General features: G+C 32.1%; 1 protein-coding gene across 1 annotated transcript in view; it reads right to left on the bottom strand.

The window, feature by feature from the left end:
- The window catches only part of LOC100786048 (protein ENHANCED DISEASE RESISTANCE 2), a 49240-nt gene extending 37151 nt beyond the window's left edge, over positions 1–12089 (bottom strand). The window contains exons 1-6 of the mRNA XM_041009594.1: positions 11389–12089; positions 10284–10358; positions 10068–10121; positions 6897–6962; positions 3015–3123; positions 2506–2622 (exon numbers count right to left, since the gene is read on the bottom strand). Of these exons, the coding sequence (XP_040865528.1) occupies positions 2506–2622; positions 3015–3123; positions 6897–6962; positions 10068–10121; positions 10284–10358; positions 11389–11577 (610 nt within the window). The 5' untranslated portion in view covers positions 11578–12089. The remainder of the gene's footprint in view (positions 1–2505; positions 2623–3014; positions 3124–6896; positions 6963–10067; positions 10122–10283; positions 10359–11388) is intronic.
- Positions 12090–16086: the final 3997 nt, after the last annotated feature.

The following is a 16086-nucleotide window of genomic DNA, read 5'->3' on the forward strand; positions in this document are numbered from 1 at the left end:
CACGTTCTGATAACAAGTTGAGAGAGCTCTGTGATGGACAGACTCTATAAATAGGATGGGGTGCTCTCAGTTTTGTATCACCAAACCCACTTCTCTATTCAGGAAAAATTACACCATCTATTCAGAGTGAGTAAGGGTGTGGAAGAACAAAACTGTCTTTCAGGTTCGTGTGTGCGCCGCTTCCCGTTCAATTTGCAATGGCTGGAGGTACGCTCGTAATTCTTTTAATTTCCGCTGTTTGGTCTAAATGTGCTATTTAAATTTATTTGCATGTTTAGATCAGTGTATGTATATTTTTTACATCCAGGTCTTATCTCTTCTTCGCTACAACATATTTCTGTTTCCTTATGTGTGGATAACGAAAACATATATTTTTGGCTATCTATGCTTGCACTGATTACATTTTACACATACATCTTTGGACAAAGCTGGCTCTATTACAGCAAACTCAGGCTGGTCCTTGGTGTTGCCTAGGGGATTTCAATTCTGCCATGGGTTCTCATGAAAAAAAGGGGTGGTTACCTCCACCTCCCTTTGTCTTGTTCAGATTTTCTAGCATTGTTTGACTCTTGTTTCCTGGTGGACTTGTAGTCTCTTGGAAATTCTTTCACTTGGACAATAAGTGAATTGATATGAGACTAGATAGAGGTTTTTGGAATGACGCAAGCATCTCCTTTTGGAATTTTCTCTTGTAATGTTCTCACTAGAGTGCATCCTGATCATACTCCGTTGTTGTTGACTTTTTAGAGAGGTGAAAAACCTGGCCCAGCTTCCTTTCGATTTCAGAAGATGTGGTTGGAGCACAACGACTATGAACAACTTGTCTCTACTACTTGGAACCAATCCATTGCTGGTTGTCCAATGTTTGTATTGGGTAGCAAGCTTCGTCTCTCGAAACAAGCCTTTCGCTCTTGGAATAAATGTTGTTTTGGCAATGTTCATGATAATGTTAAAGCTTGTCAAGATGTGGTTAATGTTGTGCAGCGTGATATTGACACTTCGGTTTACTCTGATGAGTTGAAAGATAGGGAATCTCAAGCTCAGATTGACCTTGAAAAGCTTTATCCATGCAGAGGAAACTTTTTGGAGGAAAAGGGTAAGTATTAAATGGCAGCGTCAAGGAGATCAAAATACAACTTATTTTCACAAATTAGCACATATTAGGCATGCAGCTAAGAGGATGTCAGTTCTTCAAAGTGGGGATGTTATGATGGAATCCCAAGAAGCTCTGGATGTGCTTGGCTTTTTCTCTAATATTTATGGGAGACAATAACTGTGTCCAATTATCTGATCAGTAGAATCATTCTTGCTTCAGTCTCAAGTTAAGACAACTGTTTCCTTACCAATATTCCATCTCGTAAAGAGGTGAAGACTATTGTCTTCATCATGAATGAGGATGTGGCCTCAGGCCTGGATGGATTTGGGGAATGTTTTTTCCAAAGGTTCTGGCATATTGTTGGTTAATCTGTCTTTCAAGTTGTTCTTCAACGCTTTCAACAGGGTTGGATCCTACCTAACATGAATTCCAATCTAGTGGTTTTGATTCCTAAAGTTCCAGAAATGGATACCGTTGATTAATTTCGTCCAATTGCCTTGGCGAACTTCCAGTTTAAAATCATTACGGAAGTCTTAACTGATAGACTTGCAAAAATAGCCCCCAAGATCCTTTACCCCGATCAGAGAGGCTTTGTGAAAGGAAGACATATTAGTGACTGCATTTGTATTGCTTTTGAAGTAGTGAACCTTCTGAAACACCGTTCTATTGGAGGTGATTTAATTTTGAAGTTTGATTTGCGAAAGGATTTTTGATACTTTTGATTGGAACTTTTTGCTCCAAGTTCTTAGTGCTTTTGGGTTTGATCATAAATTTGTTCAGTGGATTCTTGCTCTTCTGCATTTTGCAAAGCTCTCTTTCGTTGTGAGTAGCAAGGCAGCAGGTTATTTTATCTTGTCAATGGGGGATTCATCAAGGAGATCCCTTATTCCTTCTTCTCTTCTGTTTGGCAGAAGATTCTTGTAGCAAGGGCTTTTTCACCCTATCAGAGACCCAAAGGATGTTTGCACTCCAAGTCATGTCCTTTTTGCAAATGATATCCAAGTTTTGGGAAGAGGGACCAAAAAGGACATTCAAAATTTAATGTCTCTTTTTCAAGAATATGGTCAAGCCTCAGGTCAATTCCTAAGACTTTCAAAGTTCACTTTTTACTCATTCCATACAGGACATCGCTGGAGATCTATCAAAGAATCCTTGGCATTTCCTCAAGGTTCCCTTCCCTTTATGTATCTTGGGGTCCCTTTGTTTCAAGGGCAACCTAAGAAGATTTTTTACAACCTAGACAGGTGCAGTTAAAGTTGAGTTGTTAAAGAAAACAATTACAACATTTACATAAACTCTGTACAATTGGGACATTAAGTTTAATAAGTATTAGGAAAAGGGTGGGGTATTAAAGCAACAAGCATTGGTTTTCATTGGTTGCAAAATTGTTTATGGTAGAAGAAAAGTACCGGACATGGTACGAGCACATTTCCATTGATGGGCTTCAAATGCATCTCCATTGTTGTCTTCAAACCCATCTGAACTACCAAAAATCTTTGATGATAGACGTAAAAGTGTCTCTGGGCCTTTAGAAAGAAAGAGTAACGGTAATGTCAATTAGTATATAGACATATACAGGATCATCTAACCCCACAACATGCATTGAATTTAGAAACAAACTTGATATTACTTGAAAAAAATACAAATGATCATTCAAAATCACACTTCCACAACTATCTTCCAGCAACAAAATTTTTGGTGCATATCAATAGTGTAAATTTATCTCTTAAATTAGGAAACAAAATACACACCACCATACTGCTAAAATAAAATAAAAATAATAGATTATGTAACCCAATCCATAGTAAATGAAGATACAATATAATGATATTTCTACAAGTTAGAAATATATTAAGCATGTTAGGACATCAAAAGCCATCTAATGAATATTATTTGATTAAACAATGTGGCATTTTACCTTGGCCAATTTTTTTAAGCTTCCTTAACCCAGAGGCATACCGTTTCATTTTATGTCGATTGCCTTGTAAATTGATCCTTGCACACCACACAAACAAGTTATACGTTATTTATGATAAGTTTTCTAATAAAAGGATGACTTATAAGACAAGTAATTTGATAATGTTCTCAACAATTACATAGATCTTTCCTTATGCTAAACATCAAAACAAGAGGAATAATATTCTACTGTAAGACATATTCCTTAAAAATATTTACAAGAATCATAATTTTTGGAGTTTATAAAATAAAATATAAAAAAGTATAAGAAATTGAAAGACTATTGAGGCTGAGAATATCAAAAGCATTGGAATCTTCTGCTAATACATATGTCAACAAAACCTCATTAATCATTCCAAATCAGGATTGCATGATTGTTCATCTGATGTTAATCTATCATATATTTGATTAAGTGGTGTCAGGTGGAGTAAAAAAAAACATACTCCATTTCTTGTATTAATTTATCTCTGGCACTACTTTCTGTTGACAACTCATGCTCAGCCTGCAAAAGTGGTTATATGAACAAAATTTCAAATAAGCTTATCATGGTAAATATGGATATAGTTCCATGACATCCCAATTCTTATAATTAGGCAAAGAAGATACTCGCTCCCATATTCTTTACAATATGAAAACCTACATTTTGAATTTTTTTTGTTAGATAACCCATAGCTACTGGAATATTTAGTTAGCTGGGGGCAAAGATATTAGAAAGAGGCATGTTGGCTATAAATAAAAAAGTTTTCAGAGAAAGGGGATTTTAGAGAATTAGAAATATTATAAATAAGTTAAAATCTCCATGTATATTCAGAGTATATTTTTATTTATTTAAATAAATCTTTGTCCTACTTTCCCTATTTCCTTTAATATGCTTAGTTTTCCAAGTTTTTTTAATAATTTGGACCAAAGAAAATGGATTAGACTTTATATTGCAAACACACAAAAATATTTAGTTATTCCGTTGTTAAGATCTTTCTATCCAAGTAAAGAGTTGAGTGAGAAAGGGGTCTAGACCACTCAAAACATATGGAGCATTGTGTCATTCTCACTAAGAGATTTCCCCTATTATTCAATTATGTTGGGTGTGTTTTTTGATTGTTTTTATAGTGTTGAAGGAGGAAACTCCTTGTCAAGGCAGTAGCATGTGTAAGCAATTACGTACTCAGATTTTTTTTTTGTTTTGGAAATTCTTGAGTTTAATTGCACGCCTAAGAAATTAGGGTTCAGACTTAGAATAAATCGTTTACCTACCAAAGTATTGGGATAAACTAAATTAGAGACTTTGGGGATTGCCTTGAAAATATTTCTACGAGGTATCTACACTTATTTAAATTTGTTGTTTCATATTCATGTCTCACCTGCTCCACCAATAAAATAATGACACATCATTTAAGTTGTCATGCATTATTTTCCTTCAATTTGCAAAATACCTCTCACAAATCCCTAATCCCTTCCCAATAGAGAGAAAGGCACAATAATAATACAGAGTACTGATGACACGTTTCTGCTTACGGCACACGATCAAGCAATTAAACATACATACAGAGCAGGCAATTAATGTTGCAATACACGATAAAAAAAAATGGTAGCACGACAGTTAGCCTCTCTTATTGCTTGCATGTTACACCATCAATTTGAAGCATATGATCATTTAAGAAAGGCAATAAGCTTTTGTTCAATTCTCAATTGCGATCAAAGAAGGCATAGATTTTGTTTCCGATCGAACACAATGAATTCAAAGATTTTGATTTTCAAACCTGTAGTCGAAGGGGGTATCTTCATCATGTTGAATTTTACAAATACCCTGCATACCGATTTGATATTTTGGATCCAGTTGAGTTTCAACATGCAGGCAATTCAATTTTGTTAGTTTTAGACTTCAATGCAAATCTCGTTGATCATGTGTAATTGTGAGAAGAAACTTGTCGACAATGGTATTATTGTGCCTCACTCTCTATCGGGAAGGGGTTAGGGGTTAGGGATTTGTGAGGGATACTTTGTGAATTGAAAGAAAGATACACATGACAACTTAAATGATGTGTCATTATTTCATTGATGGGGCCAAAAGTGAGACATGAATGTGAGACAACATATTTAAATCCCTGTACACTCCTTTGAAGAAAGATATAAATTTTCACAAGTCTCAATCTGTCCAAAAGACTATGGGCATGTAAAAGTTGTCCTACAATTTCAAGGTAGAAATGCAACCTATGAGGAAATGGAGCAAGAGGAGCACAAGAATCCTGTTAAATGCCAATCATTTGGAAACTTTGGAATCTCCAAAATTTGATCAACTTCTTGACCAAATAGATTAGACTCCTAATACACTTGTAGAAGCAACGATACTCTCTTTCAAGGCTAAGAATATAATAAATAAATAAAGTAGACGTGAGAGTGTGACAACAAGTTTACTTGTAAGTCAAGTTAACTTGAGAGTGGAACAATAATTTGTTAGATAATCCATAGTTAGTGGAATACAAGTTAGTTAGAGGCATGTTGCCTATAAATAAGAAAAAGTGATGAGACATGGCACTTTTGAAAATTAGAAAGTTGTGTGAATAATGAGTTAAGCCTCTTAAAACATTTGGCGCATTTATTCTAGTAGAAACCTTGAAAGAACCACACCACAAAAGCTAATTAATATAGGTGGAATGCCCAAACTCTTATAAATCCAACACTAGAATCTTATAAGCCCAAAGTCCTAACATGCCACTATACTTCGTAGCCTTGACACGAACGCAAGTTGGTTATGAATTATCCCTTGATCTAGTACAAGTCAAACACTACAATTCGAGCATCACCACTTCTAGCACTCATTTACAACTTAGAAACATAGTAAAATACTCATATACCAATTTATAAGAATCTTGGGAGAACCACATTGCAAAAGATAGTTGTTGTAGGTTAAGAGTCCAAAGCCTTATAAATCCCACACTATAATCTTATAATTCCAATGTAGGACTCAAGTCTTATACATTGCAATTAGATCCAACATTTATGGAGAAAAATATAACAACCTAATTTTCTCCTTATAGGAATTCATCTTGTTTGATGTGTTTTAAGGATTTAATTATTTCTTGAAATTAAATTGTTTGATATGAATGAGTGTGACACGCAAGGAATTGAGGTTAATTCCTTATATGTTAATCTAGTGGTTTGTTACTTTTGATTATAAATTTATTTCATCCTAGTTACGTTGCATGATTTAATTTATTTGTTTATATAACTTAATTTGTTTTGATCTGTGCTATTTATTTAGTATGTTTATCATTATTCGAAGTATGTGAATTAAATTTATTGTTGTTGGAAAATATATTTCTTATGTCTTATGTTTTAAATCATGTTTGTTTGAATAGTAATTGGGCTTAGGACTAATAAAATAGAACATAAAGGTTTGTACTTTAAAAGAATAAAAACAAAAATATGCCAGAAGGGGTGTGTATAGAAAATAAGGGAATGTGGCTAAAAATAGTAGGCTGACACTAATTTGGGTTAATGTTAGTAATTTTGAGGTGAAAACAGTAGCAATAATTGACTGTATGTTTGTTTTCGATCCAATAAGTTAAGAAAAAGATTTTTCTCATGAGCCTTTTTTCACTCTAACGATACCAACTCATATTCTCATATATAGGGAGATTTTTTGCCTAATATTCTCTCTATAAAATTTGATATTTCTCATTGTTATCATACCAATAATCACTTTCATACCATGAATTCTTATTCAAATCCCTTGTCCTATAAAGACTTTCCATAACAACCAGGCTTAGGTTGTGTAACAATTATTAACACTAGTAACATACTAAACGTCCACGTTATAAAACGAACATTACAATTATTCTCATACCTGTTGCTTGGCATGATTAAAGGCTTCCATCCATCTTTGGGCTTCTTCTATTGTGGCACAAGCAATCTTGAATAAACATCATGTAAAAAAAACTCATTTCTATACTAAATAAAAATTAACACTTATGATATGAAGGGGCTCATTTAATTTCAAATAAATAAACTCTTCAATACAAACAATCAAGCATTTCTTGGATCAAAAAGACTATCATTAAAACTTCTAATTAAAAATTTGAATTGTTAGTTTTTATTACATATTAACTTAAATATATTTTTAGTCCCTCAATGTTAGGGGTCTATCTTTTTTTGTCATCCAAATTAAAATTTGTATTTTTTAGTCCCTCAAATTTGTAAAATATATTTTTAGTCTCATGTACGGTCATAAATTGTGTCAAATTGTGCATCTAAATCGCTAAAAATGAGTCAAGAGGAACTAAAAAAAGCATTGCTGAATTTGAGGGACTAAAAACTACAATTTTAATTTAGGGGTCTAACAAAGACAAACAACCTTAAATTTGAAGTAAAAACAAATTTAAGACTCTTTTTTTTTTTTTTATGGAAATCTAGTTTGAAGCATTTTGGTATTATCCCCGACAATGATGGTAACAAATAAGATGAATACTAGATAACCAAAATTTTTGTCACTCTATAACATGACTCCAAATAACTTATCAATAAAAAATTCAATTGTAAAATCTAGTGATTAAAACACTAGCATTTATCTTGCATAAAACAGTGAGACTAAAGTAATTTAGAGAAATTATAGGCAAAAAAGATTATAATGTATGAAGTGGATTTTATAAAATTTGTAAGCAAAAAATTAATGTGGCTAAGCATGCAACTTTCTAGGACAATTGTTGGATCTCCTAATGTTGTAGTAAATAGAAAATATCAAGAAGATATTTATCTACTAGTCACCTTATTGTCACTCATTTTCTATAATTTTTTATTTTATTGTACTATTCCAAATTTTTAACTAAGTGCTATTTAATAATATAAATTATTTTAGAGACAGTAAGTATTAATTCTAATTGTCAGTGTTAACATTGCCTTGAAGCAAAACAAAAAGCACTTGATAATTTGGTTTGGTCTTTTCTTAAAAGTAACATGCTAATTTGTTTTTGAAAATAAAGTGACATGCTAACTTACTAACAAAAAGTAGTGATAGTCAATAATCTTCCCAGATATGAAAAATCTAAATGTTGAAAAGCATAAAATAGACAGTAAATTTATTGATGTTATGAAAAAAAATTAAATGAATTTTTGTACGGGATGCGCCAATATAGAATTGAAAGACATATTTTCGAATAAGAAAATCCCAAATTATTGAAAAAAACTGCAACTATTCAAAGATAAAGAATAACAACCACCAGAGGCGCTAAGGCAACAAACAAGGATTCTGAATCACCTAAAGAAATTCATGTAGATTAATTCACTTAAAAATACATTTTCATTTATGAGCCAAGAGATTTCACATATCCTTCAGTTTATAAGTTTAAGACTACTGAACAAACAAAAGCTTATAATTTTTATTGACCAGTTTATCTCGTATATTATCTTATGATAGTTCTCTATTCCACAAAAGAAGGGTGATGTTAGACCATCGATAATCAATGCAAATCTCTGTTGTCTTTATGATACACTCTAACCCTAGGTAGTTACCCTAACACATTTATGGCTCAAGGACAATTAAGAGAGGAAGGAGTAGAGGTGCTACATTGGCCCTAGATATAGTGGAAAATAGACTAGAGTTTTTACACTTTCCAAGATAGATGTAGGTGAAATTGGTCAATCAAAGTAAAATTTATTTTGGCACTTGGAGAATTGAAACTATTTCAGGAGAATTAATGGAAGCATTTGAGATCATGATTAAATAAATGTCAAACTTTATGAATCTTCAAGATAATAGGTGGATTAAACAAAAGGTTATTTTAGAATATAAACATTGGCTTAAATTTAAAAGTCGAGCAAGAAATAAGGAGTGCATTATTGTGAGAAAAATTGGAAGATAATGTGATCAAGGTTACAACTAGCATGCAAACTCCCCGGTGTGTAATTAAAAAATTTTATAACAGACTAACACTAGATTAACACCATCGCTTTATTTTTGTTTCATATCTTTTAACCTTTGTATCGATCACACTTACTAGTTGCAGCCAAGAGCTGGTGACTCATTGCTTTATATAAATGATGTAGTCATAGTTAATGAGTTGAAAGAGATAATTTTTAACTTGAGTGAATTAAGGAAACTTTGGAATCAAAGGATTTTCAAAAGAAGTAGGAGTGAAATGAAGGATATAAAGGCAAGTGAGCAATGTTTCGTAGGTGAAACTTTGGTTTCAAATCATATCACAAGTTGGATAGCATAAATACATTGGATCCATATAACAGAATGATAAACAGGAAGATAGATAGAATGTCATGCCATGCATAGAATTCAAGCTATGAGGATGAGATAGAGAAAAGCTAAGGTGGATGAATTGACAATAAAAACAGGTGTATTAGAGGGATGAGAACGCTAAGGTGTATGGATTGACACACAAGAAAATAAAAACTAGGAATGCTTGTATCTAGAAGAGGATTGTAGTAGCACCGACAAAGAAAGATACTCCCATAGAGGATAGATGAAAAATTAACCAAACTTAGCAAAATCCACTTTTATGAAGAAAAAAAATTTGCAAATAGTCTAAATGAAAATTTAGTTTTTCATTGAGCCCAATGGTATCAATTGATCAATGTTGCCAACCCCACAAACTGAAATAAGGCTTGGTTGGTCCTTGTCAATCGTTACTAACATAGCACGAGCACCTCAAGTTAAATTTCCCAAAAATTAATGTTCGTTGTACAAAAATTATGATCATGAAAATTAAAATTGAATACAGAATTACATGAAAATTATTGAAGTTATTCTACATTTTAAAACATAAAAGAGAACTTTACAATAGTTGAAGGAATATCCAATCCCTCATAGTAGACAACTAGCCATTGAAGATTATTTTATGTTTTATGTCAAAAGTTTGAAGCTTGTACTATTATTTTAAATTTGATGGTGTGTAGGAATTAAGAGCTACCTTGAAGTCCTTATGAAAAGTTACATCGGTTAAAAAGCATGATTGACAAGTATCTTTCTACCAATAGTTATTAGAAGAAACAATTCAAAACTATAACTTACTTCTCCTTTTCTGCTCTCATCTAATCGACTACAGAATTGTATTACATAAAGTTCCTGGAGAAGGAAATGAAACATACTTAGCTTCCGCCAAATGTATAAGGAAATGAAATACACACAAACACACAACATATGTATATACATTGAAAAGTATACACCATCAACTCAATGCAAAATCAATAAATTTGGTAAATACAAGAGATGAAAACTTAGTGTTACCCCATTATTGACCTTTCGACGTCCTAGCTCCTCCACCACTAGTGTGGCACCCATGACTCCCTGTCTAATGGGTTTCTGAACAAAGAATAAAGTTTAAATGTGATATATCTAAGAACTGTAAAGCCTAAAAATGAGATATTACTGAATAAGAAGAAATAATAAACTAACAAGTGATTACAACTCACATTAAAGTAAGGAAGAGCATAAATTTATTCAAACATTACAAGTGAAAATTTACACAGGACGTTGAAAGATTTCCCCTGTATTGTTTTGATCCACAAAAGATCATCTATTTAAATTGGTTTCCAAAGGGATAATTATGAGAACTTCAGTAAGATGAACTAATTACTTGAAATAGTAGAAAGTTTTGGTAGGGTGAATTTGTTAATACAATGACAATGTCAGAGGCTAGCTTTTGTTGACAATATCTTTCAAGACTAAAGTAAAACAAATAACAGTTTTGATATTCCAAACTACACATTTACTCAAGAATTATTAAATATTTGAAACAAGTATGATTCTGTGAGTGCATATAAACATATATATGCACATTTCCACGTGAGAAATTGATATTACATTAATTTTTACAATAAGGAGGTTTAAAATGTATAATTTAATTTAGGTTTAATTATTTATTTCCTATAGTTACAAAAGCTTTTTTCTTAGTTCTTATACTTAAAAAATATCCCAATTTAATCCCTTACACGTACTATTTTTAATACATTTTATCCCTACGTATCATTTTAATTATTTTTACTCACAACGAAAAGAACTAAAATGAATTAAAAATGGTATGTGTAGGAATTAGGAGGGATGAATTTAAGTATAGAGACAGGATTGTTTTTTAGTTATAGAAACCAAATGATTAATTGAACCTTTAATTTAAATGCATTACTTTTGGTAATCACGTGTGTTAAGTTCTATAATAACTACTATATAAGTGATACCTAAGATGATAAATGATTTTTTATTAGTTAAGAGTTTTTAAAAAATTTATACGAGCAAGACACAAAAATTAAAGTCTAAAATGCATCATGCTTTATTAATTGGATGTGGTGGGAAATGGCAGAAAAAATAAATAATGAAGAGAAAAGAAGAGAGATACAATGCCAGGATTCTGGTGAGGGTCACGCTTGTACATGGCAACGCACTTGCCCCTGACCAAAAGGAATCGTAGGTGGCAATACTCGCGACCTACGGAATTGACGCCAATATGATAAACCCAACCAAAGTATTGAAACATCCCTTTCTCTTCGTCACGCTGAGATCCTTCTCCGCTTGACGATGCTTCCATCCTCTTTCTCTAGCGTTGCGTTCTGTTACACCAGATTGAATTGAATGGAATATAATAAATCAAAATTCAATGCACTCATCCTCCATGCCTGAATTTCTCTCAAATGCTTGGTTGTTGTCCAACCTCTAATAAACGTTTCCTATTTGAACACATAGATCTCTGAGGTGGTCCTATTTCTTTTGTTTTTCATACCTAATGAGGTTGGCTTGTTGTCCCTTGATAAACTCTTTTTGTTTTTTTTTTACTATTTTTTATTCTTTTTCCTGGTTTGAACCAAATTTAGATAAACATGTGTGCCCAATTTCCTAGGTTGCATGTCAATGGTAAAAATAATAATTTACTTAAAATTATATGAGCATTCTATGTATTGTTGTTGATATATAATAATTATTTTAAAAATTTTATTTATAGTAATTTTTAATAGGTTGATGATATAAATTTGTTTACATTAGCAAAGCACAACAATGAATATTTATATCAATTATAGAAATTATCATGACAATGTAAAAGATTTTTCTATTGTGTTCCGTTAAATTGTTGTCATGTATAATAAATTGTTAATTTTTATAATAACTATTTTAAAAGTAATACAAATTTATTAACTTAATATTTTATAGCCTTAAATATGGTTTTATTTTTTTATATAAAATGAATGACCTTTGATTATGTATTTTGGGATTTGTATGATTAAATTAGATACCTTATACTTTTGAAACTTGAATACTAAAAAAAGACCAGTTAAGGAACTATAACACTAGTGACTTTGTTAAGTAATTGTACCCTCAAAATGAATTGAAATCAACCTAAAAGGAATTAGGAAGGAAGTAGACAAATCCTGTATGACTAAAATAAGAATTTTTTACTAAATGAAAATTAGGGAGAACTTTTATGTTTCATGAGGTTCGACCATCTTGGTCTATTAATGGGATGTAGATTAAATATTAATGATGATTAATATATAATTATGTGGATTGAAGATTATGATTGAATGTAATATATCTTGCTCATTAATGTGAATGTTGATGTCTAATGGTTCTAAATTTATGTATGTGTGTGAAAAATATCATATCACAAAGGAAACTTTGTAAGAAATCTAAGAGAGATTGAAGATTGTATTAGTAAAACTTTAAACCCTTTTAACAAAGATGAAACCTTTCCAAAAGCACTTAGAAAACACATTGGTCAAAAGATATGTTTGACAAAGATTTTAGCCAAGTTTTGTAAAACAAGGTTATACGCAAAGATCGTCCAAAGAGGCTAAAATTAGTTTTCTCAAAACAAATTTTGTTAAGAACTTGTGCCTCCAAGGTGTGTTAAAATGATTACAAGAGAAAACAAGTATAAACTTAAAGAGAGAGGAGTATAAATACTTGATGATTTGTAGTGGTTCACTCAAACTCTAGAGCTATATTCAGTTATTTTTTAAATCCTTGAAGAGTTTCATTAATCAAAACTGATTACAACCTTTTCAATGAAGATTTGTTTTCTTAATTGTCTCTTAATTAAATAAGTAGTTGTAACATGACTCCTATAAAGTGAGGTGAAATCATTAATATTTAATAAGAAAATCAAGGGGAAAGTCACTTTAAGAAGTGTAATACACGGACAATGTTAGGACAAGTGTGACTCCTAAAACATTCTAGCAAAACATTTGTGTGTTTATCATTTTTCTTAATTTAAACCAATGTGATTTTTTCCTATGGAAATAAATGATACTTCCTTCGATAATTGTCGTGTAAGAAAAAAATTTATCCCAATATAATTGTCATTTTAGTTTTTTAATGTAACATTAATTATTTTTTTTTCACTTATATTCCTTATATATTAATGATGAAATACAAAATCTAGAAATAAATTAATGATGATGTAAGATTAATTTGTAAAATTACTACTCCTTTTGTTCTATTTTATAAGAAAAAAAATTGATTTCACACTTATTAAGAAGTTTATTGGGACTGAACATACCTCATTTGGAGAACTAACTAGAACCAAAATGATTTTTCCCTTTTTGTCATGTTAAATTTTAATTTAATTGAATTGGACCAGCTGTTTTAAGTTTAATGAAATAGGCAAAAAGAATTTTATATCTTTAAATTAAATCAGTTTTACTTTATGATCATCACCATTGGAGACTAATTCAAACAATCTCATTTTTAATGCATTGAAACATGAAGCGGTTGCCTTGAGTCCAATATACTTTAGTGGAGAGCCTAAAAGAGATGAAAATCGAAGAGATACAAACAAAATGCAGCAAATGGCACATGGTAGTGTCATGACAACGCTTTTTCTAACCATGGTTTGGAGGAAATTCATCAGAAATTATAATGTCTATGCAAGTGTTTTAGGACTTTGCATGGTCTCTGATATCACTTAGATTTTTTCCAAGAACTCATTGCCTATGTTTTGTCAGTTAAAAGCAGGAAAAAAAACTTTTGTTATTTTTATCTTTTATTAAAATTAAAGAAGTCTAGGAGGGAATCCTTATACATTTGAGAAAAAAAATTAGATAATTATTTCTACATTATTTTTAATATTTATAAATTAATTATTATTATCGAGTCATTGTGATAAGTATTTTTATTTTTTAATAACTAGATTAAATTATTATCAATCTGACATGAAATTCTGAACAATTACATTTAACATAACTAATAACTATAAATTAATTATGGTAAGTGTCAGACTCTAATTTCATTCGGGTATGATATTTTTATCATTCACTTGTGATGTTTTGATCATTAGTAATTAAATTACGGTGTATAGCACCAGTTGCAGTGCAAGGTCGAGGGACCGCTCAAGTTGATGTTTGATTGTCAGATCTGGGAACAAAAACCACAAGGAAAGGGGGCAAAATGGCCACTTTTTGGATGTTTCCAGGCTTGAGCTCGCCTAGGCCAGCATCTGGCTTACCTGGGCCATGGAATGCCTTCATCCTTAAGCAACCAGCTCTTCTGGGCGAGTTGATACCTTCAGCTGTAAGAAACTAGCTCACTTGGGCGAGCTTCCCCTGCACGAAATGGCCTTTTCCTATAAATAGCCATGCAAGGGAAGGGTTTCAAGGACTGATTCTGGTGTAAGCTCCATTGGAGCTTGTAGGCCTAGGATCTTCTTCATTAATGGATTCCTTTGCTTCTTGGAAGATGAATGACAGCGGAATCGAGAAGAAAGAGAGAGAGGAGACACCACTTCAAGGAGAAGATGAGTCTAGAAGAAACTCACCACCATAGGAGGTCATGGATAAGAGCTTGGAGGAAGAAGGGGATGAATGAAGGGAGAGAAATAGAAGAGCACGAAATTTTGTGCTCTAAAAGAGCTTTGAAATCTGAAGTTTAATTTTCAAATGATCAAAGTTGAAAAAATGCCCACACATGACCTCTATTTATAGCCTAAGTGTCACACAAAATTGGAGGGAAATTTGAATTTCAATTCAAATTTCACTTGAATTTGTGGAGCCAAAATTTCACTAATTATGATTAGTGAATTTCAGTTATGATTCATCCCACTAATTCAAGATCAATTCCAAGATTCTCCACTAAGTGTGCTTAGGTGTCATGAGGCATGTAAAGCATGAAGGACATGCACAAAGTGTGACTATATGATGTGGCAATGGGGTGTAGTAAGCAAATGCTCACCTCCCCCTCTAAAATTTAATTGGATTGAGCTCCTACCATTTCAATTAAATTTATTTCCCAGCACACACATCAAATATTCACTTAGTGTGTGTGAAATTACAAAACTACCCCTAATACAAAAAGTAGTCTAGGTGCCCTAAAAAACAAGGGCTAAAAAATCCTATATTTCTAGGGTACCCTACCTACATTATGGAGCCCTAAATACAAGGACCAAATATAATGACATCCTAATCTAATAAGTACAAAGATAATTGGACTCAACCTTGGCCCGTGAGCTCAGAAATCTACCCTAAGGTTCATGAGAACCCTAGGGCCTTCTTTAGCAACTCTAGCCCAATTCTCATGGAGCCTCTTGCTCATGACTCTAGTGATTGGTCCCTTCCTAGGGAGGATTGCATCAGATTCTCTGAGGAACAAAAGGAAAAATGAAGGAAAAGGAAGAAAACAAGAAAAAAGCGAAGCCGAGGCACTGCCGAATCGTGACCGTGAATCATTTCCTACATCATTTCTCTTCCTAGCCCTGTACCATATGCAATAGTCGGTTAGTTTTTCTTAAGATTTTGATGTATTATATGTACCCTTATCTGGTCCTTTGTGAGATTATGTGTGCATTTATCTTCTTCACTTATCATTGGTAATTTCATTTTATCTGTAAGGCTTGATTCTAATCGGTCACTAGTGTCATGAAATTGGTTTTTTTAGTATGATTGGAAAGAAATAAACAAAACCAAAATGGAAAAAGACAATTCACAATCAAGCTTCTTTTAGTCAAATATCACTTAAGATCGTTTCAAGGTCCAACACCTTAACGACTTTTTGCTTGCATTTAAAATGAATCTTTCAAAAAGAAACATGAGTATTCTTATTAAAGAACTAC

Source organism: Glycine max, chromosome 15 (assembly GCF_000004515.6).
Source record: "Glycine max cultivar Williams 82 chromosome 15, Glycine_max_v4.0, whole genome shotgun sequence".
Taxonomy (NCBI): Eukaryota; Viridiplantae; Streptophyta; class Magnoliopsida; order Fabales; family Fabaceae; genus Glycine; species Glycine max.